A 26996-nucleotide genomic window follows, 5' to 3' on the forward strand; every position below is an offset into this window, starting at 1 on the left:
GGTCCTGCAGGAATTGAGCAGTAAGAGCTCTGAAACACGCTGACCACCCACTGTTGTGGATGCAACAGTTCAAGGTTAACACACTGCTGATGTGCAGGTCTCTGGGAAGAGAAGGGATGTAAAATGCCTGTTACCTGTGTAGCTCCGGAGGGCAGGTTTCTTTAACCCCTCACTTCACTGACTTCAGCATCTGATTAAGGCAGCTGAAGTTCTGACCAGAATGCTGCCTCTTCCTTGCAGGGGTAAAGGCAGACCCCTTTCCAGATAGACTAGACATGCCCACAGTGTAGGAGCCTGAAGCTTGTGGCAGCAGAGACCTCCTAACTGCCTGAGGTGTGTTTCGGGACATCATTCTTCTTGTTGGAGACTACTGCTGTATGTCAGGAGAGCTTTGAGCAGGCTGCTGGGGAGCTCACAGAAGCACCCATGCTTGTTTCTGGCTGCCTTCATTGTGCTAACTTAGCCAGGACTAGCTAAATCCTTCTACTAGGGTTAACCTGCATCGTCTTTCCAGTTCTCGTAATGCAAAATGCTTCTGGTTCTTAACCTTTCCCAGGCAGGGCTCCACTATGTACCTTCAGCCTAGTGAATCCTGCTTGTGCCTGCAGCGGGTGCATCGTACCCCTTTGCTGTCTCTACCCTGCAGTGTCGTTCCAGTGGCTCAGCTTTGTGCCTTGTCACAAGGCTTTGTCCTCTAGCTGAAGTGTGCGGACAGCCTCTCTGAGGCCCCACAGCAATAGCCTGACTCAGCAATTTTGCACAGTTCTAGCTTGATCTTTCCTGCAGCTGTAAAACCAAGGTGCAGGGGGAAAGGGGAAACGCATGGCCTGAGCCCTGCCCCTCCCGTTCACTCCTCATGGATCCTCCACATAAATAGGCTGGCTCAGCCTTTTCTGTCTTCCTGTATTCCTGACAAGAGGAGCCTGGTGTGAGGTCTCTTCCATACCGGGCATGGCCCCTTTATACTGCAAAGAATAAAGTCTGCACATTCAAACTGTATCTTGCAGGGTGGGTTAGCAGCATCGTCTTTGTCAGCTTTCCTGACAAAGCCTCCGTGGTGTGGGAACAGCATCAGCAAGCATTGCAAGTCTCCACATTGCTAGAATTCTTTAGAGTGCTTCTAAATGCTGAGCCTTCAGCCCCTTAATGCAAGTAGCTGCAGCTCTGGGATTCCACTGGCCTCAAACTTCAGGGCAGAGGACATGGGGACAATTGGAGAGCCATTCTGATGGGTGAGGGATTTTGAAATTTATCAGTAAGAAAGGCTCATTTCTTTGGGAAAAAATATTTTGAGGTTTTTTTTCTCTAAGAAGTCCTGGTACCACCTTTTTGCGGTATTGCATATTAAGTAGTCTGAAGCGCCTTCTGTTGACAGGAGAGTATAGTATGGTTTCCATGCTGTTGTGCAGGTGGTTGCCAAGTTGTCTAAGGATAAGACTTTCTAAAGTACGTGACCTTCCTGTCCTTAAATGATAGGCATTCTGGGAAAGGTACTTCACAAGTTAACCTGTGCAGCAGTTGTGAGAACCACCAAGAAGAGGGTTGAGTTGTGGTCAAAGCGTGAGATAGTCTAACAATTTCGCCCTTAACAAAAATCGGCATGCACCCAATCCCGATGTAACTGACTGCAAATAGATTGCAGCTTCTGTGAGATCAGTGTGGACAACGTGGCAGAGCTTTGCTTTGATCTCATGTAGTTGCACCAGAATCACGTTTAATTTATTTTAAAAGCTGATCTCTGAACAATAGATTCTTACCCCAACAGGGATAGGCAAGCTCAGACACTAAGCTGAACCTGCATTTCTGCAACTAGTGAAAGAGTTACTGTTGTCTGTCATCTTCTGAGGTTGCAAAATGATGGGGAGACTTTTCACAGCTTAAAATCTGAGGTCGAGTGAGAGATGGACAGAAAGAAGAAGGTTGATCCAGTGGTCAGTGTCCCTGCTCAGGAGGGATGGTTTGGTTCTTGTGAGCTTCCCAAGGCACTTGGGCAATTGCTGGGGTACAGGAAATTTTTTTGTGGTTGTTGTTTGTTTGGGGTTTTGGTTTTTTTTTTTGTAAAATGGAACAATGGCACTTAATGCTATCAGAGCAGCCCTTGTTCACCCATTGTGCCGGTGACATAACACACGCTTTCGTGCAAGAGGGTTCAAATCATTTTCATGTAAGGATTTCATGTAGATGCTTTAGCGAATGGTCTGATCCCAAAGCAGGAAGCATTTCCTGTGTGGTCTCTGATAATTTGGGGATCATTGTGCCCCTGCCATTGCAGTTGCATGTGCAGCAGCTAACTCCCAAGTGAATGACTGGAAAAAATCTCTTTCCTTAATGACTATTGTCCACTTGAACGGCTGTCTTCCAAATCTGTCTAGAAATGGTGTGGGTTGGGTACCTGCCAAATTTTGATTTTAATATCTTCTAATGTTGCTTTCATTTCCATTTTTGTTTATGCCTTTGCTGTTGGGGAATGAGGAAGGTAGTTAGCAATATATCCTCAAAATAAACCTGTTTCCAGGTGCTGGCAAATTGGGCTATAAATATGCATTTGTGGCTGACGGCTGGCATGAACTCTGTATGAGGAAGGGATGATTTATTTTGGGTATTGTGTCCTCTAATGTGGGCTTATATGAACAAGAGTTATTCTTCTGGGTGTTTGCATTGCTAGCTTTTTAAAAAGTACTGAGGATTATATTGGAGCAGTTTCCACTCAACTTTCTGCACTCAGCCCAATCCCTATGTTTACCCTAACTTTGTTCTGCTACTCAAAAAAACCCAGCTCAGTTCTACTGTGCCCAGTGACAGGGACCCAACCTGGAGGTGTGTATCAATTTATCCCAACCAGAAATAAGTATGATTTCTAGGCCAGGGTATTTGTCTCTTCTGAAACTCCACAGCATGTCTGCTGCTGCCTGGCTGTCCCAGTCTGACCTATTTGTAGAATAGGATTTAGGGCCAGTGTTGTGACATAGCAGGAGTCTGCAATAGTCTGTAACATGCTACAGTCTGTAGTTATTAAGATTATAACATCACTCCTCTTTAATGGCAGCTGAGAGACCTAAGCAGTGAAACTCGTTCAGACATGAGGAGAGGCACATCCTTAAGACATGAGCCTTGATTCTACCCTGGGCTGCCCTTCAGCTAATAGAAAAGAAATGCCTTATTTTTGGGGTCTACCTTACTGGAAAAACAGTAGTGTTAAAGCAGCATGCATGTGGTTCATGCGCTTCTTATGAACTGTACTTCATTCTACAGAGTACAAAAGTCTGTATTTTCTTCAGTAAATTCTTAGTTTCCAAGCAAAACCCTGAAATGAGCAATATGCATTTGAATTTTGGGGCTACTGTAGATTTATACTTAACTCCCTGATGTTATGTTTATGTATGTGTCTGTTCTTAGCTGTGAAGTAAGAAATAGAACACTTTTCTTCCTCAAAGGCTGAAAGACATGGAGAATGTCTGCTGTGAGCGGCGTTCCTTTATCTTAAAGCACTTATGATTTGCAGCAAGGTAGTTATTATGTTCCTGTAATGTCTTTTCAAGCCATTCTTTAATCCATAAGACATGTTTCACAGCAGATACACAGCCTTAAAGCTAATGGCCTTGCAAAGTTTTATAGTATTGGCCACCAAGTACTGTACTCATTAATGGCTTGATTGCTACCAACAGTCCTCTATACAACCTTTATAAAAGACTGGCATTTCTATGACTCGTGCAGTTCCTAGCTTTACCTGCTGTCTGCTGCTCATGACTAAAAGATGCAGTAAACACTTTCTAACCTGTTTGCCTAAAAGATGAGGTACTTGCTCTACAGGTGCCCAAATGCCACTTAGGAGGACAGCCAGTACTCTTGCTGTCACTTCAGATGCCCAAAGGCAGAATGCAGGAATGACCTCCAGAACAGCCAGCATCAGACAGGTGGAGATCACCACAACTCAATACAGATAAAGGTACCTTTTTCTAAATTATTTGCTAGTGTTCTGATGAGCTTCTACTTGCCATCTGCCCTTTACACAGTTATCATATCATTATCTGTTCTTTCAGAGACAATTTAATTAGATCTTCTTTCAGTAGGTTTTAATCAAGTGTTATGGGGTTGCTGGTAAATTATTTACAGCCGTATCACTTGATGGAACACTTGGTCTGCTAAAGGTATCACGTAAGTGACATCTCTAGCAAAGAGTACAGTTGACTTCAAGTTAGGACCCTGCTTGTGTTCCTTGGGGTTTTCCAGTTGAGTTAGATGAATGTTGGGTCATGTGAGCCCACTTTCCTTTACAATAGTAGAAACTGAATGTGACTGTGCTGAAAACAAAGGAGTCGAAGCAGTTTAAAAGTAGGGTAAGAGCCTAATTTAGCTGTAGTCTCTGCTGGCTCAGTTCTTTTATAAGTGCTTTTCAAGGTTGAATACCTTAAACAGTGTGGCCTTGACCCTGGCTTGAAGCTCCAGCTATTTAAACAGAAGTGCTGTTGTACTGTCTTCAGACTTGATCTGATGTAAAGTGAATGTTTTTAGAATGGGCAAGGTAGTAAGAAACAACACTCAAATAGCAAAGGATAATAAACTGAGAAAGTGAGTATTTTTAGAATACAGGATTCCTTCTCTGCCTTATTTCACCTGTCCCTTAAGTTGGTGAAAATTTAACAGCTCTAAGATATCCTTTCCTCTTTCCTCTTGTTGGATGCTTGTTTCAGGAACAGGACTTTTTTTTCCAGTTCAGCTCACATTCTTTGTTAGAGAGCCCCAGCATGGGAAGACACCAGCCTGCCTCCACCCAAGTATACCTGTAAGTTCACAGCAATTAAGTCTTCCATTCATTGTTTACATAGCCTCTGAAGTCAAATGCAGTTTGAAGAGATATATATATATATATAAAATCAGTGTTACAGAACTGTCACTTATGGAAACCTTATTCCAGGTATTTATTATGCTTATTTGGTATGTACAATGAGCATAAACTTGGGTGTGTTTTTAGCACTTAGTATTCCATTCAACTTGGTTCCATTCATTATTGGAAAATTACTAAGTACTTTTGAAGATTAGTTTGTTTTTCTTGCTTCTGTCAAATTCCTTCCAGTGTAGGATTTAAATGAATAGTTTTGCAGGTTCTTAGTGGTGTCTTGCTTCATTTGATGAATTCATAGTGCCGAGGTAGAGAAATATAGCTCAGTTGAAGCTTTGTGATCTGGTCTGGAACAGAGTATGGTCATATGCATTCATTTTGAAGAACCAATCTCAACTGAGTGTATTTAAGAAAGGATATTTGATACACAATGGAAAGCCATATCTGACATCAGGCCAATGACTTTACCCTGATTTTATTTCTCCAATATGCATGGTAAAGAAACAAATCCTGCGTTGGCTTACCCTGTGTATCTGATCTATAAAAGTTGATGCAGAAATTGTCCAGACTTTGTAGTTGCACAACCAAGTACAAAATTTGATGTAGTTCTCTTGCACAATATTTAAAATTGGGCTTGAAGGGGAATATAATGATTGTCGGAGTCCTGTTTCCTGCTATTCTGCCATTGCTGGTCTTCAACCTATAAAAAACTTCAGTCATTTATACAAAAAGTGTCCTGCACCCAAAAGGCCAATGCTTCCAGATCAAAAGTTGCAACTTATTCTCCACACCACTGCACAAGGACAAAGAACTGTTACCAACATTACAAGACCATGTGACAAGGACTTTACTTACTTTTCTCTCATCACATGTGGGGCCAATACCACAGTGAATTGGCATGATACCTTGACAATACCATCAGAGCTATTTCAACTTTCAAAGCGTGTGTCTTGCTCTTGACCCTCCTCTGTTGCCTTCTTCCTTGTTCCTCCTTCGTATATCAGCTTTGCTGCTCCAACTCTTTCAGCCCCTTCATAGCATCCAGAACAAACTCTTATTTGTGTTTCTTTCTTTTGAGCCATGCTACCCGTGACCTAAATAATATTCACCGTTTTAAGATTTCATTTGTTCACACCTAGCTTTAAAATCTCTGCCATTGAAATGATTACAGGAATGTTTTAAAGTGCAATTACTCTTAAGGCCTTTCTCTGCATTTTTAAGAGCTTGAACCTTTTTATAAGCCTGATAATGAACTATCAGTATAGTTAGGAATCAAGAATAGCATGTAGGAAAGTGACTCTCCCATTACCCAAGCCACGCATTCTTTCAGTGGGTAAGTGCAGATGTCTGACTTTAGGAAATGATGTTCAGGGAGGTCCTGGAAACCCCTGAAGAGACCAACAGACAATTCAGCAGGTCATTGTATCTCATTGGAGATCATAATTTGTCATGAGCCTTTTGTGAAGGAAAAGACTAATTCACAATCTTATTGTGTAGATATACTGGATGTGTCAGCATGTTTTGAAAGGCTCCTCAGAGTGAACAATTGGGGTGAGAAGTTGTGTACTCTACAGTTCCCCACTGCAATAAGTGGGAGGACTGCCTACACTCAACCCATGCTCTTTTATCCTTCCTCATTCTCCAGAATGACCAAAGACGAGAGGAGTTTTTAATGGTCGTACATGACAGGCTCAGTTGAAAGGAACTGAAAGCTGTCCACCTATTCATGAGAGCTTTGCTACTAGCCACATCTTTCTAACCTCTCTTGGCAGGTAGCTAGGGCAGACGCATTTTGGAGAAAGTGCATGTAGTCCTGATGTTACTTGGTATTTGGGAGACAGGATAATGTGGAAGTTGGGATAAGAAGGGACTTGGTGCAATAAAAGTGCAGTGGTAATTCTCCCATTGGAATGGCTATTAGAGATGGTGTTGTTATTAGACAAATGGAGCCTTAGCATTGCTTATCTGGATCAGATACCTGAAGCAAACTCCCAACAGGTTATCTGCTAATCTTAAGGTTCAAGCTCAAATGAAACTATATAGTAGTTGGCTTTATAGCCTGATCCCTTCCTTTCAGCTGCTGTGTAACCCCAAAATTTTTTCCTCTCTTTCTTCCATTGCTGTGTGTGTTGGTTTCATGTATATCAACATGGGTCTGAAGCTTTGCGCAGCTGCTAGGAGAGTGTTTGCCTTTGCAGCAGAAGGCAGGTCGCTCCATGTCACTGAAAGAGTGTTCCCCTCCCCCAGACTTGGCTGTTATTTATGCAACATGATCTAACCCAGAGTGGCTGGGAGCCGATGGTCCAGAGTTCATTTCCAGTTATTATTGTAGTACAGAGTCAGTCTGGTTAGAGGTACTCATTTCCAGCACAGAGCATATACCCTTTGAAAGCATAAACAAACTCTAGGTCAGTTTTACTTAGCTTCATACACAAGTGTTTCAGCTAAACAGGAAGAGCAAGCTAGAGTTGGAAGCACAGCAAGAAGCTGGTTCAACAGTCATCCATACTCAAGTAAGTAAGGTCCCTTCCAGTAGAAGAGAGATATAAGGAGCACTAAGCTCTAAATCAGTCATGGAAGCTTCCCTTTTTAGTCTCTAGACATGTATTGAGTACAGTTCTTAGCTTGAACTCCTGAGCTAGGGCATAGCTGACTAAAGCATAAGCAGAATTACCTTGCTAGGTTGGGGGTCAGACCTCAGTGGCCCTAGCAGATGCGGCTATTCTGACTATAATGGCCTGAGCAATTACACCTGACGTCATAACCCTCTTATGGTATGTGGGTGTAGCTACTCTGGAGTTCAGTCATCCTAGCTACCACTAACCAAGCTAGTCATCTTAACTGCAATGCTTTATTTTTCTTATTATCTAGGATACTACTAGAAATCCTTCATAGACAAGATGACCCAAGGCCCTGGCCTTGAAGGCAGGCATCTTCAGAAGTTGTTGGCGTGGCCTCTTAGACTGGAGATTAAAGAGGCTGAACTAAGTGAATCACTACCTTCAGAGTATGAACTTCTAGCATTGGGGTACGTCTTTGGTGTTAGTACAGTCCCAACAACAGTAATCCGATTGTAACTATAGCCAGCATGGGAGCACTGAGTCAGTAATGGTGCTTGGCTACTAGCAGTAAAGCCTCCCTCAGCTGTACTCTGCTGCATGCTAATACAGCAGGTTTTTTAGATTTGAGGCTGCAAAGACACTTTGTACAGCTCAGTATCAGTACTTGGAGATGAGACTACTTGTTGGTAATTCACTCTCATTGCCTTGTTCCAGCTAGTAATCCGTATGCTGCCCTGGGAAACAGGGGGTCAGGCAGCTCATGGAAACATTGAACAGTCATAGGCTGTTAAATTCAAAGACAGAGTTTAATAGGGCAGCACAGCCTGAGTGGGGAAGGGTTGCCTCCAAGCTGGACAAACAGGTCACACGGGTTTCCAGACACTGTCCTGTGTGAGCTGAGCACCAAGGCTGCAGGAGCTGGATGCTCAGGTAGGAGCTGCACCAATACTTTGTAAAATCAAGGTTTAGCAGAGTTGAGGCTCCATCGTGTACTAGCGTGTTTAAGCTTTGTTTAGCAAGAGTCCATCAGAATAGTCACTAATTTAAGTTCTTTGCAGTTAATCAAATTTGTCCTACAAAGCACCACTGATGGCATTAAATTTACAGTTTCTAACCCAAGATTAACAGCTTCACTTTGGTCCTTGCTGTAGTCTTTCCCTTCGAGAGACACCAGCTTGGATATCATGATCCGACCATTTCTGCCCTATTGAGGGAACAGAGGTCACATCCTGCTTTGTCTCTGTAGAGGCGACTCCTACTCTTCCTGTTGCCTCACTCTTTCTGTTCGTGTTCCTGCAGAATAGCAGGGGGAGTAGGAAGGAAGGAGAACTAGTTCAGTACAAAACCTCATTCAACACACAAAGAAACCCAGCAACTGAACAGCAGTTTTATAGCAGAGTAAAACAGTACAGCTTATGCGTATAGCTCACCTCAAACTTCAAAACAAAATCAGGAAAAAGGCAATAAATAAAGCCTTTCTGCAACACCATTCTTCTGCTTCATAGCATTTCCCAACATCTCAAGTTAAACCCAAACTTCTTCAACTAGTCCTTCATTCTCATTACAACAACACTGACTCCTTCAGCAGGAGGGGCCTGGGGTTTCAGAGAAGATTTTCTACCTGTAACCCACCTCAGGAAAGTCCCTTCTGTGTTTTCGGCTATGCAGATTGCTGTTCTCCCTTGCTCCTAATTGCACAGAAGTAAATTTCTCAGACTGTTAAATCTCACAAATGTTTAGCCTTCTGCAAACAGTAAAGTAAATATGCTAGGAGTGTGAGTACTTCTATGCAAGGGAATCAGGAGTGCTTTGGAGAGGAAGTGATTCTTCAGCTGAGGATACCTCAGGCATAATTGGTATTTCTGTGTTCATTGTACTGTAGCCCAGTTGCATGATGTGCTTACTCACCATGTTGCAAGAGATTTGCTTTGGGGATACTTGCCTGATGGGAGGCATGTCTTTGACCTTGTGGGCTGGGGTCTCTGTTCCCTTATGCTGTCTTCCCACTTGTAAGTCAACCACGCTTCACAGAAGTTTGCTGGAGGCTGTGATGTTCCTGATTCCGAGACAGCGAAAGGCTTAACTTGAGGCCACACGGGACTGCAGAAAGAGAGGGAATTGGAAAGATGAGCTGAGTGGGTTTATGTGTGTGTTTTCTGAGGAGGAAAGAGGGCTGACCAGGGAAGCAAACTCAGTGTGATTCCCACTTACTAATGACATACCCAGACTTAGAGGAAAGCAAACTCATACAATCCATTGACTCCATCGTATTTTTTGAATTAAGAGTCTTTTCTAGAGCTGAGCTGTGGGTGACCCGCTTTCTGCTTGGCAGCTGAATCTCAGTTACGCTTGCACAGATTTTTCATTCCTATATTTTGTGCCTCAGTGCATTGTACATAGCGCTCCGGAAGCATTCTCTAAAATTGATGAGCAAACTGAAAATCTCTGATCCCTGCTGCACGACGGAACATACCAAAGTTTTTCTTTTTTCCTCTTAAAATCTGAAATAAGCTTGCTTTATATGTTCAAAGCATTTTGAACAGAGCGGGTTTTAGTGTATTTTGTTCTTTTTGACAATCCCAAACTGCAATCTCATCGCAGCTTGTTAAAATAAAGCTGTTTTGCTGTTTGAAAAGATACTTTCAGAGAATGTGGCAAGTTGCCACATTCCAGTTAAGCAATTTCCTATAGTTGACTTTTTTTTTTAAAATGCATGGTTTTCTCAGCCATCTCTGTCTTCCATTTCCATTACAAGAAGCAAAAAAAACCAACCCCACAGCCCAGAAGCCCCCACCTCTGTATTAATACTTACACCTTTGAAGTGAGTGTTCTTTGGGAAGCCATGGATGGACCATGTCTGTCATGGCATGCTTGTGTGTTTTGATTCATTGTGTAGTGTAAAGATCTTCTGATTGTAAACCTCTGATCCCTTAGAAACAAATGTTAATATCTAGTGCTGGGGAATATTTGATATCAAGTAGGGTGTAAATAAAAAATACTTTTAACATTTTTTTCTTTGTGAATAGGTTATGTATTTAGAATCCAGGTATAGTGCAGAGCCAAATGGTTTTTTTTTATAGCTGCATACCTCTTAGTCGCTTTGCAGAAATGTGTTACTGGTGTATTACATGCTAGTACAAAAACAGTGCATGAAGGATGGGAGAGGCATACAGCAGTAGAGAATCTGCTCCCAGGAGCTAAAGTCTGTCCAGCTCTGCGACGCTAAATTATTCTTAAACTTCTATAACTGTTGGCAGTGCAAACATCTTTATATAAAGAAATAAAAGCTTTTATGTGAATAGTTTTTTCTTTTTCTGTCTATTGTATGGCTTCTCACCTGTTCTTCTCCAAGGATATTCAGATGCATTTAAAGAATCCACTGCTCTTTGTTGAGAAGTTTCAGTGGAAGTAGTGCTGTTAGCAGTGGCTTGGAGCAAACCCCGCTTGTCTCACAATGAGAACAGAACGTGGGAGCCAGTGCTGCGGTATCTGATGCTGTGGTACAGTTTGAAGTAGTGAGGCTCAAGTAAAATGCCACATTCTTTCTCACTGAAGCAAGGGGGTAGCAGTAACTGCCTTGCTGAGTTTAGTGGGTGGATGCGTGTCCTGTGAAATCAGGGTTTGGCAGGTGCATTTAAAAACTGAGTAACTGATGTAAGAACATCTGCTGAGTAATTGAAAAGGAAGAAGGGCAGGCAAGTCCTCAAGGTAGTGAGTAATGCCATAGCTTCCTATTTTTGGGTGACTGTGCTCAGTCTCCTCCCTTTGTCTTATCAATTGAAGAAAATGATTGGCAGTGGCAATCTTGTAGAGACAAGACTCAACAGGCAGGAGTTTGGCAGGCGGGCTATGGAAATGGACTCCAGAACATGAAACACTAGGCTGAGGACCAGCTTGGGCAGCCACGCTGCTTGTCTTGAGCTACTAAAGGCCTGTGTTTGGAACCTAACTAAGCACAAGGCTCTAATGTCAGCTGTACTGGTAGGGTTACAGACAACACAAACAGGACCTAATCCATCGTCTGGGAAATCGGTCTCAGATGGCTTCAGTGTTCTTTGAATCAGGTCACAGCTGGAAAGCTAGTAATAGTCTGCTGCTCATTATTTGCACGTTCAAGATTATACTGTAAACAGTCTAGTTGAATTTATAAATTCCCTTTGACAAAACACAAAAGAGAAATAAGACTATGAGGAAAGGATGGAGGTAGAAAGTTGGGGATTTTTCTCGATTTAAGATGTTTTGGATTCAGAAGCTGGATACTAAAGAAAGACTGCTGATACTTAGGGAATCCTGCTATTTGTGTGATGGCTGAGCAGATGTAAGTTTTGTATCTGTGGAGATCCTCAGAACAGCTGAGCTTTGGAAGGAGAGCTGATTTGCTCTGTTTTCAAACTACTGTCTGAACCAAATATTAGGAAAGCTGTATGTGGGCGCTGACTTTGTGCTGATGAGATAGGTAATAAGCTATCTGCAGCACTGCTGGATCCCTCAAATACTTTGTGGGGCTTTGCTGTATTTCTGGCCTTGTTACTCTGGAGAAGTGCTGTAGGAATTACTCCCAGCAGTGTTTTATATCACACCTAGCAGGAGGTGTAGTAGAGTACCAATGGCATTTAGAGTCTTCCATTGTACAGGTGTGGTGTTTCAGTTTTCAAAAGCATCTTGGGGAAGTTAGTATTTTCAGTAATGCCTAACTTATTCCTGTCCCTTCTGGAAAGATCAAGATGAAATACCGTAAATGAAATCAAGTCTGAAAAACCCACGAGAGATCTTTGTATAATGATGAAGAGTTGGTTGGCTGCAGTGAAAAATCTCAAAGCTTAAGGAATGAATTTGTATCCAGCACTCAGAACTGTCAGTTCGCGGGCAGGAAAATACAACATAGAATCCCTTTGTCTTTCCCCCCCTCCTTAGGAGGGGAGTATTTCCATTACAAAATAGCATACAGGCTTGTTACAATGGCTTTTTATTTTCTCATAAGCAGTCATGTTTTTTTCTTGTTTCTGGTTGCTGTCGCTCAGTAGAGTCCCCCCTCTGATGCGTTGTCTGAACAAGAGATGGAGCACAAACCCTGAACCCCAGAGGCTGCTGAATTTATTCTCCAGTGGATAATCAGAGGAGATACTTTAAGACAAAAGGGATATAACAGAGCACATGTAATATGAAAGGGATGATGAAGAAATATTTTGAAGACTGTTTCCTAAGGAGACATAGTATGAAAAGTGAAATATGTAAAAAATTGCAAAGCTCAGCATATGAGTGGATTGAAGGGGAACAAGTGTATAAATCACTTTTAGACGTGTAGAAATGTTGCTACACGCTGATGCTGTGGGATTGTTTTCTGAATCTTGGCGTGATCAGAAGGTCTGGGTAGAAGTGATGGTGAATATGAGAACTTTCCTGCTCCAAAGGCCTTTTTCCAATCCCCATTGGAGGGAAAAGTCAGGCTCAGATTTTTCACAAATTCTGCATAAAATATTTTTTTGACACACATGCAAAATTCTTAAATCCTGATCCTGAAGTGGCACATTTTCTTTCATTAAACATTTAATGCAGAAGTGAAGTCTTTTTAAATGTGGTTTTGTTGTTTCCATAGAATGCTTTGAAAATGAGAAACTTACCTAAATCACCTTCATGGAAAAGTCTTGGTTTTAACAAGCTGTTTGTGAAAATACACTTCTCTTTAAACAAACAAAACTGAACAAACAAAACCAACCACAAATCCCCACCTCCTTTTCTGCCTGGGCACAGACAGATGTGCTGTGTGGAGTTTCTGTGGGAATTCACAGAAGTAATGGATATTGTACCTGGCTGAAAGATGCTAAACCTGGCGCTTGTTGTCTTTGTACGTGTGTGTGATCATTTTTCCAGTGTTGATTAAAATCTTTCCAGGCTGTTCTATGATGCCAAATAGCTGTTGCAGTACTGTCTGTTTTATGGCCAATGGCTGCTTATCAGTCTCCTGTGTATTTTTCCTTGTACAACTATTACTAGGTCAGCAACTATATTTTCCTCCACTTTCTAAGTGGGCACAACATGGTTTAGATGAAGGTCTCAGAGTCACAAAGAAAAAATGTTCTTTTGTGGGGTGGGAATCTGGATTCAGGTGTCTCCACTCTAAGTACTATATTTGTACTTACACTAATTATTGAAACCCCATGTGGTTGCTGTAGGCAAATGCTAACCAGTAAGACAGAGCTGCAAAGAGATTTTTGGAAAAACAAAATGCGAGCATTGAGCCATGGCAGCTTTCTCACGCAGTGTCTGTGAAAAGAGAAATGTGATCCCAAGCCTTGCCAAAATAGCTCCATTCTTTCTAGCGGAAAGCTAATAATTTGGAGCATTTCACAGAATAAGGTTTCTTAGCTCAGATTTCCCAGGGTGCAGAGACATATTGCTTCAGCTCTAAGACCTGCAACCTGCTCCTATGTAGACTTAAACTTTTTCTTTATAAATCTCTTCCCCAAAGACAAGCCCAACAGCAGTTTAGGGAAGTGTGTATGTCAGAGAGAGGGGGGGAAGGTGGAACTCTTGAAGTGCTCAAATAATTGAGTCAAACGAGCAGAGGATTTGATTTTGTTGTGTTCTGTTTCCTTCCCTTGGTCTGTTAATAAGCCCAAGTGCTGCAGAGAACAAGCTGCTAATCTGTCTCATTACCCAGCCAGTACCTGAGGGAATGGAAGAGGCAGGAGGTTTGGGAATGTTTTTTATTTTATTGAGGCTTCCAAAATAGAAGTGTGTAAGACAAAAGGGAGATGGTTGGGAAGGCAAGGGGAAGAGAAATGTGAAAAAACCCCTTTGGGACTAGGGACAGCATCCTGGCCAGTAAACTGCTTCATTAAAGGAGCTCAGTTCCTTCAGACGGAGTACTAGGAGCTTGCAGGCTAGCCGTGCAAGGTGTTCCCCTGGTCCTGCACTGTCTGAGCGCTGTGGGTGCTCAGTACCTTGCAGGATGAGGCTTTCAATGAAGAGGAAAGGGAAGTGCAGGAATATGACGGGGACCTAGAATTAGTCATTCCCTTCCTGACCTTGCTGAAGGAAATGTCTGGCTTTATATTTTTTGCTGTAAACTCTACTTTATTTGTGCTGCAAGTTTATATATGCACAGGTTGTTGGTTTCTTTATTCCTGCCTTCCCCACCATACAATCAAATATACTTGAGAGTTCTTTTACAGATTCATGAGAATGATTAATGCAATCATAGAAATGATGGAGGACATTGTCTTTAAAGGCACTTTAAGTTTTGAATTTTACAGAAAGATCCATGACTTGTAACACAAGCCCTATCCCCAAAACATAACCTGGTGTTTCCTCTCCAGATTATGAACCTTTTGTGATCTTTCTCTCTGTCACTTGCTGCTTTCTGGCTGCAGCCATTGTAAAATGGCAGGGGATGTGGGGTAGTTGTTTTCTTTATGGGAGGAGAGATACAATGGATTTGCCAAGACATTGAACCATTACAGTTATAGGGAGAAGCATAGTATTAGTAGTATCTGTGGGCTGCATTCACCTCAGTCTCACTTTATGGGTTATAGGAGGTAAATTGAACAAGTAATTGTTTATTACCTGCAATACTTTGAGAAGCCTGGGTTGTATTAGGATCTGAGCACCTTACAGACTCCTCCCTTTTCCCCAGCTCGGTGAAGTAGGGTAGCACTGTGTACGCTCTACCAAACCAGGAACCAAGCCTTGAAGACTATGAGATGCGGAACCATCAAAGTATGTAAGCTCCTAACTTGCTGTCGAAGTCTGCAGGGAATCTGGCCTCCTGTTCTTTGCTTAGGAGCATGCAAGAAATAGGAAGGAGAGGAAGGATCTGAGCCTAGGTTTCCCCAACTGTTAAGAAAGATTTATTCAGGGCTGATCTTTGCTTGGGGTAGGGAGATTGAAGTCTTTGATTTCTTGAGGCTCTCTATATTTCTCTCTGTGCTGTCATGGTGTGGGTCAGTGTAGAATCCCTGGAAGGGATCTCAGGAGATCCTTTTTGGTGTCTTACCAAAGGTATGAGGAGCTCTGCCTAGTCCCTTTCTGATAGATGCTTGTTAACTTATTGTTAAAGACCTTGGCTGAGGGCCAAGACTGTTGAACTAGGCTTTGCGAAGCCTTAGCTTTTGAGGACCAGGTTCCGGGCTGAAGGTGATACTCATCCAGATGGTCGCCCAGTTTGAGCTGGCTGAGATTTGGTTGCATGTGAACAGATACAGGATCTGGGGACCCTGTGGAAGGATCAAATGAGTGAGAACAGGAGGTGTGCTGTGCTTGGGCAGAAGTATTCTTCATAGCAGGGTAACTCTATACGCCTGCTGAATGGCACAGGCAACAATTTCATGAGCGGATGGGAAACCTTAACAGGTCTGTAGGCCAGTTAGGAGTAATGATATTCTTCAGTGTCCGCTTTGTGCAGAAGGAAGTATTAGTCTTCCTGTGCTCCATATGGAAATACAGTTAAGCCTAATGAAGCATGGCTGAGCTAAAGAAGCTAGATGGGTGCTGGAGAGGTCTGAGCTGAGGGGAGGTTGAGCTGCAGATCTGATGTGGCAGCAGCAGGGTTGTGCTCAGCAAATGGTAAGTACTGTTCTTAGTCTTGCAGAGCGCTCTCAGTAATTCTGTTGCAGTTGCATGTCCTCAGGTTATAAAGGAAGGGGGAGGGCTTTCATTTTTAGTGTGCAGTGGGTGTGAAATCTGTGATATTTAAGCAGAGGACTGTTCCTGCAGCTGCATTAGGCTCAGATGCCTCCCTAGGATGAAATCTTTGAAGAGAATCAAGTTATCAGGCACAGGGGACCACTCGATTGTGCAGTTTCATCCTCCCATTCCCACTCGTAGCTGGGGAGGCCTCAACTGAGTGTTTACAGCTCTCAGTCGCTGAGATTGTGAAAAAGAAAGGAGGGGAGAGAAAAGGGGTGGTATGTGGCCTCCAAGTGACCCAGAAATGATGCTGTCTGCATCATCTGACAAAGCAGAAATAACATACTGTAGTGTTTGGGCAGTGGCTATTGTGTCAGCCTCAGGCATGACTGAAGGTTCAAAGGAAAATCCATCCATTTGGTGTTCCATCTCTCCCTAACCCTCTACCTCTCTGTGCTTTTATTTACTAATTTCTCTTAAGTTTTGTGTTGGTTTTTTCCCCTCCCCCAGACCATACCTTGCCTGTACCCTTTTCTGCTGGCTTCTGCTGGGTCCTGTTTTGCAGGGTTTGTTTAGCAATGCGTTGAGAAATTATTTCCTTTTCTTTTATAAGCAAAACCAAAACTCCTTAAGTCAGCCCAGACACCCAGGTTCTGCAGAAGCAGCAGGCTGTCAGTTGTTTCTGTGCAGAAGCTGCTGCAAGTAAGGCTGGCATCCACCCTGCATGCACAGCTCCCTCGCTGTGGCACGGTGCAGCCTGCAGAGCGGTACCCCCAGAGAGCAGCTGTCACTCAGAGCGCTTGTTTCCATCCGTGTCACCGTTCTGATTTCTCTGCTGTGTAGAAGCTCCATCGCAGACAGTGCTGCCATGATCTAGTGGTTAGAGGACCGAAAGTTAGGTCTTTGTGACCTGTTTTTAGAACTGCTCCTTGACTTTGTGTAAATTATTTTTAAACCTTCTTCCTCTTACTTTCTTATTTTTAATAAGGTGCTACCACATGGGGTCTTGTGAGTATGTTAATGTTCATAAGTTGGTTTTGGCATTCAAAGCAGTGGTACCATTCTGCAAGCTGTCCTTTTCAAAGGAGATTCTGCCTCTGGCCCAGCATAGCAGTGACCCCCATACCTGGTGCCTTTGCACTTGCATAGTCAATGGAGAGGCGGATAGGAAACAGACTGAGGAAGTGACTGCTCTGGCTACTGTTTTAGCAGAGCCAGAACTAGAAGCCAGGCTCACATCTTGGACAGGAGTCCTGCTCACTCTGCCATGCTTCCTTGCTGCATGAGTCAGCTGGGTTCAGGTAAGTGAATGTGAATTCCACAGACTGCAAGCCGGTGTCTGACATGTACGCGAGCTCCTTTTCTCAGATACCATCTCAAATAAACAAATGAATCTGCTACCAGATATTTCTTTGTAATGTTTTATCTGCTAGCTTGACTTTCCTTATATGTGGCTGGGGAAGATACATGTCAAAATATCATTTAGTGGATTCAGCTCTGTTGGTTTTGGGGGCAAAGCCATGTGGGTGAGAAATTGAGTGACTTCATTTTTTAGGATACAAATAATTCCTTGAAATGTGTTTTGCACCTTTTCTTCTTATTTTGGATTGTGCATTTTGTTCCTGTGCAGCTCTTGTGCTTGCCTTGAGAAGAGCTGTTTGAATTCCATGCTGGATTCAAGGTTACTTTGAAGTTTGTGAGATTATAAGACTCTCCAGCTGAATCCTGCATCATCTGAGTGTTCCTAATGAAAGCACAGATGGGAAGGATGGTTTTCAGTGTGGTCGAACGAAATGTTCTATGAACAGGTTTGGATGAGTTTTCACTGCAAAATGAGCATATGTCATGTTAAAAGGGTACAGACCCACTCTTTCCCTTTCACCAGGGAGATTTGGATTTAAACCCATCAAAACCAGGCATTGGTTTAGTTCTCCCTATACTGGAAAGGGCGGAGCCCACATTGTCATAAGGTATCTTTATACCTGGACGTGCAACAAGCTAGTCCTCTGAACAGAGGGGAAACGAAAATTTCATGAGACTTGGGTTGCTGCTTGGTGATGGTATGATCAGATGATGATAACAATTCAGATAGCTGGGGGCATTCAAATGAGTCAGCTGCTTAAAGCTTAAGTTCACAGAAGGAACAGCTCAGCGTTGGGTTGTGTGGCATGCAGGAGTTGCAAAGACAGTTGATTTGTCGTTAGGTGAAGGGTATTGCGGACCGTTACTTTGAATCAGAACTGTTTAGGATGGTTGACTGAACAGCGGGCCTCGCAGGCACGCATGAAGTGGCTTGTCCTGTGTCTGCAGATCCCTGGCCAAGCTGAGACTGGAAGCTATGTCTTGTGATCATCCATCCATCTGCTCTGCACAGTCTGCAGGACGGACCGGGAAAACCTCAGCACTATTTCTGCGTAATGATTTTTTGGTCTTATTCGTGTCTCCCCTGGTCGGGCACTTTGTCCTGCTGTATCTCTCTGGGTCTCCTCTGGCCCCAAATAAGTGTTCAGGCTCAACCGCGCTCTGCTCACAAACTGTGATTGCCTTGATTACTGCATGCCAGGGAAGGTTCTGCTCTGGACACGCTCTTAGCATTGCCACTTTTCAGTTCTAACTGGAGAAACCAACCAGCATTTCTACTACTTCAGTGTTTGCTACTTTCTGCCAATTTGGTATTCCCTCCCTGTTACTGTGGTGTCCCGGTGACTTACTAGCTCTGTTGTGATCGTCTTTCCAAAACCCATGGCAGAAGGTCTGTTCTTACGGCCGTTTCAAAGATGGGAATCTGAGGCAGAGCAGGTGGTGACAGCCGTGTCTCAGAAGTGCCAGACAGTTGCCCTGATTGCTGGGCTGTACTCATGAGCAAGCGGTGAGGTCAGGAAGGTGTTTTGTTGTGCCGGCCATCTGCACGCGGGCTTCTGAGCTCTTGTTCAGATCACAGGTTCTTCCCCAGCTCTCAGCTTTCATACCTCAAGGCAAGCAGCCTTGCATATAGAATAGCTTGCTCTATAAAAATGAAACACTGGTTCTTTCCTTTGCATGGATCAACTCAGTTGTACTTTTTTTTTTTTTTTTTTTTACTCAGATGACTTTGAAAAAAGTGTCCTGAAGTACACTCACATTGCTGCTGGTCTCTGAATGGTTGTTGAGATCTTTATCAGTTTCTCACATGGTTGCTGAGCATGACTTCAGAGACAAATTTGGCAAGTCAGATTCTGACCTTTTTGTGTTCTCTTGAGTGCTCAGGTTGCTCAAGATTTTTTTTTGGTCTGGCTTAGGGTTTGTCTGTATAATGGCACTGGGGAGAATAGATAGATACAAGTCAGCTAAAGGTGTGAAGTAAATCCACTTTCACTGGATGCCTTAAAATGACTCATCTTACTTTCCCCAGTGTCCCATGTAGATAAACTCTTGAGTTCAGAAGTTTTGTCTTCTGTTTCAGGCGGTAGAAATGCAGAACCTCCCTCACGGTACGAGATGCTGATCCAGCTAGCGCAGTGTCCTGCCACAGCAGCAGCCATTGTCTGACGCTGCAGAGAGCGCACCCTTGCCCTCTGGGTCCTGTTCTTGGCAGGAGGTTAATAGAGAAGTTCCTTCCTGATTAATTCCTGTCTGAAGGAAGATAGATGATTTGCCTTTCTCTTAGCCACATGTAAGAGCTGGGTCATGCATTGATCTGATTCTTTTAAAACTTCAGCCACTGGCTTGTTAAATTGCAAGGCAGTAAGTGGTTGTAGGCCTGGAAGTATTGGTGTAAGCTCGTATTTATCATCTTCTCAAGAACTGCCAGATTCCATGAGATTTCATCTCCTGAGACAGGAGAAATAGGATCTGCTTTTGAACATGTGCTTGATTTGTTGATTAAATAATGATAATTGTTTGTTTTGGGTGTTGCAAAAACCCTCTTCTAAACATTGCGTATGTTTCAAGTCATCAGAAAAGTTGTAGGCATCAGTGAGTAGAACAGTGTAAGTTTTGTGAAAATGTGAAAACAGCATTTGGTTGTGAAATGTATGACTGAATCAAATTTGGTCTCAAACTGTTAATATTCTGAAGGAATCTCGGCTGGCACTTTGGTATAGCAGAGTCCCTCTGGCTGTCCCCAAGTTGTTTAATGTATAATTTCTATTCTGTGCCTCAGTTTCCCTTTTTTGTGGATTTAAAAGAATTATTCTTGCTGCATATACAGGATATTCCAAGATATGTGGAATAAAAGCATGAGAATAAGCTAAGGAGGACTTAAGAAAAGTGCAAACTCTTCTGTCCTCTGGTCCTTTCTCCCTGTTTATTTGGATCAGTTGCATTGAATTCAGGCTGATTGGGTTTTGGCCAAAGTTGCAATAGGTTTAATGTGCTTGCCTGTTAATGACTTCTGGAATAAGATGCCACTTTTCTAAACATGAATAAAACATAATGGACAAGAAGCTGAGTGACAGTTTACCCCCAAATGCACAAAACTTAACTTCTCTGCTTCGGGGCCGTAACTAGTAAGGTTCTCTGACAAATTAGGTTAGAATGTGATTTCTGATCAATTAACCAGAGATCAGAAATATTTGGGCTGCAGTTTGAGTCCTGAATTCTTCCAACTTGTGCTTGTAACATCTCCTTGCTTGCCAAGGACTCCTGAATTCTGCACCCTGATGTCAGTGCACTAGTTTTACAGGTGCCATGGCTTTCTTGTGCCATGTCTGCAGAAGTCCAGCTGAGGAACTCTTGCGTGTTTGGTTTTTGTTCAGTCGTTTAAACTCCTGAATGTTGGCTTGAGGTCATGGATAGGGGCAAACTGGTATCTCGAGATCTGCTGTTTACTTTGTATAAATAAATTTTAAAAGTGCAAGCTTGGCACTTTTTTCCTAAACATCTTGGGCCTGATTCTCACATATGCTGCAAAGCGATACTCGTTAAAAAAGTGCTCTAAGGAGGAGATAAATGTGCATCCAGGACCATACCTTGCAATGTGCAGTTCTTAGAGCAAAAGGGAACTGGGTGTCCAGTCAGCTACACCAGCGAGAAGGAAAGCTCTGATGGAGCACACCCTGTAAACAGCGATTTACTCCAGCTGCTCCATATCCTGTCCCTGTTCTCGTTCTTTCCCATCTCTGTGGGTTAAGGCAGTTGGAGTATCGCCACTTCTGTTGTGGGGTTTGCCATTTGCGATGAGTAGGATGTGCCGTTTGGCAAACAGGCAGTGAATAGCTTACTATTGGCTTTATCTCTCTGTCTAGTTTGTGGTTGGAGACCTGCATGTTGTTTGTGGGTTTTTATGTGCGTCACTGAACCCAGAAGTTTTATTATATTCTCAGAAAAGGGTTTTGTAACAGCTCAGCTATTAAAGCCAAACCCATGTAGTTTAGTTAGAAGTCTGGGCAGGAAATAACAAAATGAAATTCATCCTAGGGGAGAAGCGTGGTGCACGTAGGGTGGGAAGAGAATGCAAATACACTATTTATAGGACTAGGGGAAAACAAATTTGGACTTGAAGAGTAAATGTGAAGGAGTTATCATGGGAAAACCAGACTTGGCAATCTAAGATACTCAGATCTGTGCTGTCAGACTACTTTTCCATTTTTGAGAATTATATTTTTGTTATATCCCAATGAAGAAGAAAAGTTTGACATTGAGATCTGTGCTGCAGAGAGTCCCTTCCAGCAGTATCCTTTTAGGAGTTTATGCTATGGATGAGACTTGTCAAGTGAAAATATTTGAACCCGTATTTTTTTAAGCAGTACGAAAATAGTTGAAGACAGCTCCTGCTCCAGGGAGTTTATGCAGTACAAGCAGGCAGAGCCACATGCAGGATGGAAGAGGAGACATTATTTATTTGATTTGCTCACGATCAGGCAGCAGGTCAGTGGCAGAGCTGGGAGTGGAGCCCAGCTCCCTGGAGCAGAGGTCCGTTCTCTTCCTCATTAAATGTAGTGCTTCTGGTGTTACACTGAAATTGGTGAGGAGAACTTTTCTGGGGAATGCAAGAGTAGTGACTGTACCTCAAGAATATCCTTCCTCAAAGCAGCACGCTGTCCTCGTGATACTGCAGATTGTAATAGGATAATGTGGGGCTGTACATTTTTTGTATAATTTCTTTTACTTAATTTGTGATTTTTAGTTTATAAATAGATGCTAAATCCATCTCGCCTTCCACTGTGGTTTTTGGAACAGATTCCCGCACCTTTTCTTAACTGCTGTCAGTGCTTGCAGTTCCCTGCTTTATACTGGGTTATATGCTACTTTTAAGACATTTGCATATAATTAGCATGACATATAGCTAAGCGTGGAACTCCAGCTTTAGAGAGTATGCTGATAGCTCATCCTTCTTCCAGGAAAATAAATCTTGCCTGATGGGAGGCCCTACACTAAAATAGCAGATTACAATCAGACCGAGGAGCCGAGCTGCTACTTTTACACATAGCCTGTCATGCCTGGCTGTACCAGTTTCAAAATCACTTTGCAAACAATCTTGCTCCTTTCCCTAGGTGCTCAGCAACCTTGAGGTATGCCCAGGAATGGGGAAGGGGTGAGGTGTCCCGGGGGAAGAAGCAGTAACATACCACAGTACCCCGGGAATTCTGCATACCGCGGCTTACAAATGCGCAGCTGACTTGTTTGCCTTTGGCTGGATTTTGTGGTTGCAGTTCGTATATCAGAGTACATATCGTCATTGAACCTTGCTTGGAATGGCCTCCAGAAAAGAGAAGGCTTGGGTGATTTCTGTCTTCCTTCCCATGACATATCCATTGCACAGCTGGGAAGATATTTTTGATCTACGCAGGCTGACTTGTGGCATATTGGGGGCTATCAAGTAGTCCTCAAACTTCCTGCAACCTCGTCTTTCTGCCTTTTATTAGCGGACCTTCCCCCTCTGTTCATGCCTTCGTTGCTGCTCTTGCCTCCATTCCCACTCTGTGTTCTTTGTAACCTCACTTCTAGCCCATGGGTTGCCAAGATCCCCTCTTCTGCGAGAAGATGGGCAAATGTGCTCCCCTCACTTCTTCTGTCAGGGCTTTGACTATCTTGTTCCTGTCTTGACCTGCAGCAAAGTCAGTTCTTTCTCAGTCTAGTCTCTTCCTCTCTAATGTCTTTTGAGGGAAGGAGCCAGGATGCAAACATGATACATTTGGAAGCAATAAGAACCAAGTATCTTGAGTGGAATGAAACCCTAATCATGAGAATGTCAGTCTCTCCTCTTAAAAGAGGAGTTTCAGGACACAAGTCACAGCCAAGATCCATGATAGTGTTCAGTCTAAACCATGGGACAATTGCTTTAACCATACAAGACAGTATTTCCAGCTTCTCACCCTGACAGGGGAGTTACCTCCCAGCTGTGCACAGACTGGTTTGTAATGGCTAGGTAGATCTGCAGAGTCGCACTGCATCTAACGTGGGCCAGCTGGCTGTACTGTGTCAGAATGGAAATGATACGAAGCCAAGCAGCAGGGAAAAAGTACAGTGGGAAGCAGAAAAAATTTAAACCAAGCGCTTAGCAGGAAAACACTTGGAACAGCATCTCCAGGCTTGTTTCTGACCTGACTGTGAACGAGAGAGCTCGTTGGATAGGCTGCTATGGGAAAACACGTATGACAGTGAGAAAGCAGAAGGTCATGACTGAGCCAGCCAATGACATCATATGTGCCCCTAGCCTGCACTGAGTTAACTCTGAGGGAACAGAGCATGATACTCCAGAGGCATCTTAATTTAGGGGTGTGTACAACTGAAGGTGCAACTGTGTAGGAGAGGGCAGCTGACAGCAAGTTTAAGAGTACGGGGACAAGCAGAACAAGCTGCAGCAGTGTTTAAAAGTCACACAGTCACACTGGCATATGGCACTGTGCTGAGGGAGCCAGCTGACTCGTCCCTCGTTGGCGCAGAGTACGGGCATGGGAACGTGGCCATCGGTGGTGCCCAGGCCTCTGCTGAGCCCATCGCCAGCCCTTCGGAGCCCAGCTGGCTTTGGCAGAACCGTGGCCGTCTGCGGGGGCCTGCCCTCCTCTGTGCTGCAGCATGGGGTCTGACTAGAGAAAGCAGACAAAGGGTGGAAAAAAGGAAGTGCTATCATCCCCTTTTTATAAAAAGAGGTACTGAGACTGAGAACGATTGAGTGGGATTTCCAAGGTAATTTCTTTTAGGTCGTGTGCTCCAAAGCTGTGTTAGGAAGTTATGGTTAAAAGGTTCCTCTGGTTTCAGCTGGGTGGTCAGAGTGTAAATGCAAAGGGATGGCTGAGTCTTCTAGGACAGGGCAGTCCTTTTGTTGCACAACTGCCTCTCCTAAGAGTGCAACTGCTTTGCATTTCTGTGTTCATGGCATGAAGAGTTTCAATCACTTTTGTCTGTATTAACCCACTTTTTGACAAATCTGAAACTTCATGGCACTGCTGTCTGAATTCAGAAGTGTGTGGGCAGAGGCAAACTTCTTGTTACACCTGATAGTTGTGAGGAGTCAGATTGCTCATAAAACAAAGCCCTCTGCTAACTTAACAGGAAAGCACAAGCTGGAAACGCCTTATCAATGGCTGCTGGCTTTCTTCAGTACACAGAACTGGTGGTTCCACTGCTAGAATGCAGCCAGCCTCCAAGAAACATCCAGTGTTTTGGTTGGGGGCTGCTGCTGCCACTTGGCTTCCACTGGCTTCAGCTGTAGGTGCAGCGCAGGTGATCTATATGCTGCTTCCACTCACATGGAAATAGCTTAGTTTTGAAGTTGCAGCGACAGACACCCAGCTGGGTGTGCTGGAACCCAGCACTGAGGTGGGGTCCCTTCAGTCAAATGTTGCTGGTCTGCTGCCATCCCCAGGATGGCCTTCAGGGCTTTGCCTCCTCTTGACTCCCACTCTTTGGCCGTATGCAAAGACTGAGGCCCACAATGGGTTGAGTACCAAGAAATTGTGACTGTAGCTAGAACTGTGGTCTCATCAGCCATTTTTAGAGAATAGTATTAGCAACGTGATAACTTAGCAGAGCGTAGTTCCCCTGTGCAAGTACAGATCCTCCTGCTCAGTGCTTGTTCATGGTTAACTGTGTTTCTGTGCATGTTCTGTCGTTATCCCCTGCAGAGCCTTGCTTATTTAACAGGGTTGTATGTAAGAGCACATGGATCAACCTCATGATTATACATTTGCAGGACTCGGTCGCAGTAAACGAGCTGAGAGGGAGAAAGAATTTCCCCCTTTCAATAAAACAAGCGATTCCTGTATACTGCCAAGGAAGAATTGCGTTTGTTGTAGGACAGTTATTACAAAGTAGTAGCTTTCCCAAACTGATGAGCAGACCAAAAGCATTAAGCCCCATATGGGGGTTGTTCAGTTGAGATCAAACACAATAGCTATTTTCCTTGTCATATTGGACATACCCTTTATCTGGGGAAGGAGGAGGTGATCTAATTCTCTTTCCCATGTATGACTTTGAGATTGTGCATACAAGTCATGTATAGCATCATTCAGATACATAGAGCAGAAATATTTTGAGCAGAAGCTTAAGAGAGATATTATAGTGGTCAAAGAATCCATGTTTGCTTTTTCCTTTTCATTTGTAGTCTGATCTTGTCACAAATGCTAAAATTTGTTGACTGAGAACGTGTTTTGGTTTATAAATTGCAGATCAGCTAACTTGCTTTGAGGCGTTGTTTTGTTAGGAAGGTTTTGAAGCTTAAGTCTGCCCCATGGGAATGTGTGACATAGTGAGAAATCTTGTGAGAATATTTTCTTTTTGATAAGCAAACGTAAGGCACAAATAATACTCCTTCTTGTTTTATTTTTCTGTGTCTGAAGGGAAGGTTTCTGTGTAGTGTATTTGGCATGAGATGGTCAGGTGATAAAAGCTTTGGAATGCCACTATAGAATAGAATACGTACAACAATCATCTAATCCAACTGTTCTTTTAAGATCATTGGTTTTAATGTTGATTTTGTAATAGAAAGGCCCATCAGATAATGGGCCTCAGAGTCTTTGGGTACTTTGGCTATTCCTGCCTCACTGACCTTCTAGCCCAAATGAGGCCAGATGTAAGAGAATATAACAAACATACGGGAGCAATGGGTGAGTGGGCAGATAGTCCTGCACGTTAGACTAGCATTACGGTTGCATGTACATGTGCAGTGCCTTTAAATTGAATGTAATTAATTGTTTCAAATGGTTTGGATGCCCTTTCATATTTTGGCATGACACCCAGCCTCTGCGCAGAACTTTTGTTGCTATGGGTTTAGAGAAGAGTCCTGTAGGGACGGGCCCTGCAAGGTCCTGCCTTCTGCTGAGATTTGAAGAGTAAAGATGCTCGGTGTGAGGGAGGTGCTTCCCTGTATGAATTTCCCCAAGTGCTTGAAGGAGTATGTCATTTTTCTGTGGTGAAAAAGCCCCACTCACAGACCAGCATCCCCTTTGGCTGGGTACTGTACAGACATTGCCCAGGAGGATGACGGCATATCCCAAGGAACTTAACTCTTTACTTTCTGGATCCCAACAGGTGAAACTGATTGACTACATCCACAGACAACGGCAGTGTAAGCTGAGTGTGCCCCTGAATGACAGGACAGCAGAGCTCAACAGCTACCCAAGATTCAATGACTGGTTAGACATTGTCAATGTGAGGAAAGAAGTTGTACAGGTAAGGGGAAGACAACCCTCAGCACAGAACCCTCCTGCCCTCTCAAGATGTTCCCAGCTGCCTGCTGGGTTTAAGTTAGTTTCCTGAGCTTACTTTCAGGCAAGCTGGGAGTGTGTGGGTACACAGAGGGACCTTTGGTGGAAAGGGTGCTTCCTCTCTCCCAGAAGCAGTGATCACCCAACAGGAGAGCTGAAATACTCCCTTCCCTTTGTCCTCCTCCCTTCTTACCATAGCATTTGAAGAGATGCCTCACACCTATTGCTCAGGAAGAGACAAAGGTCCTGCATTGCCAGGACCTCCTCTCCTTCTGCCTGCTAGGGCTGAGAATGATGCCATAACTTAGTCACTTACTAACTTGTTGATAATAATAATGC

The 26996-nt window shown here is 43.5% G+C and overlaps 1 protein-coding gene across 1 annotated transcript in view; it reads left to right on the top strand.

Annotated features, from left to right (window-relative positions):
• KSR1 (kinase suppressor of ras 1) overlaps positions 1-26996 on the top strand; it is a 72684-nt gene that overhangs the window by 11646 nt on the left and 34042 nt on the right. The window contains exon 2 of the mRNA XM_054847424.1: positions 26482-26622. Coding sequence (XP_054703399.1) covers positions 26482-26622 — 141 coding nt within the window. The remainder of the gene's footprint in view (positions 1-26481; positions 26623-26996) is intronic.

This window comes from Grus americana, chromosome 19 (genome assembly GCF_028858705.1).
Source record: "Grus americana isolate bGruAme1 chromosome 19, bGruAme1.mat, whole genome shotgun sequence".
In the NCBI taxonomy this organism is placed as follows: Eukaryota; Metazoa; Chordata; class Aves; order Gruiformes; family Gruidae; genus Grus; species Grus americana.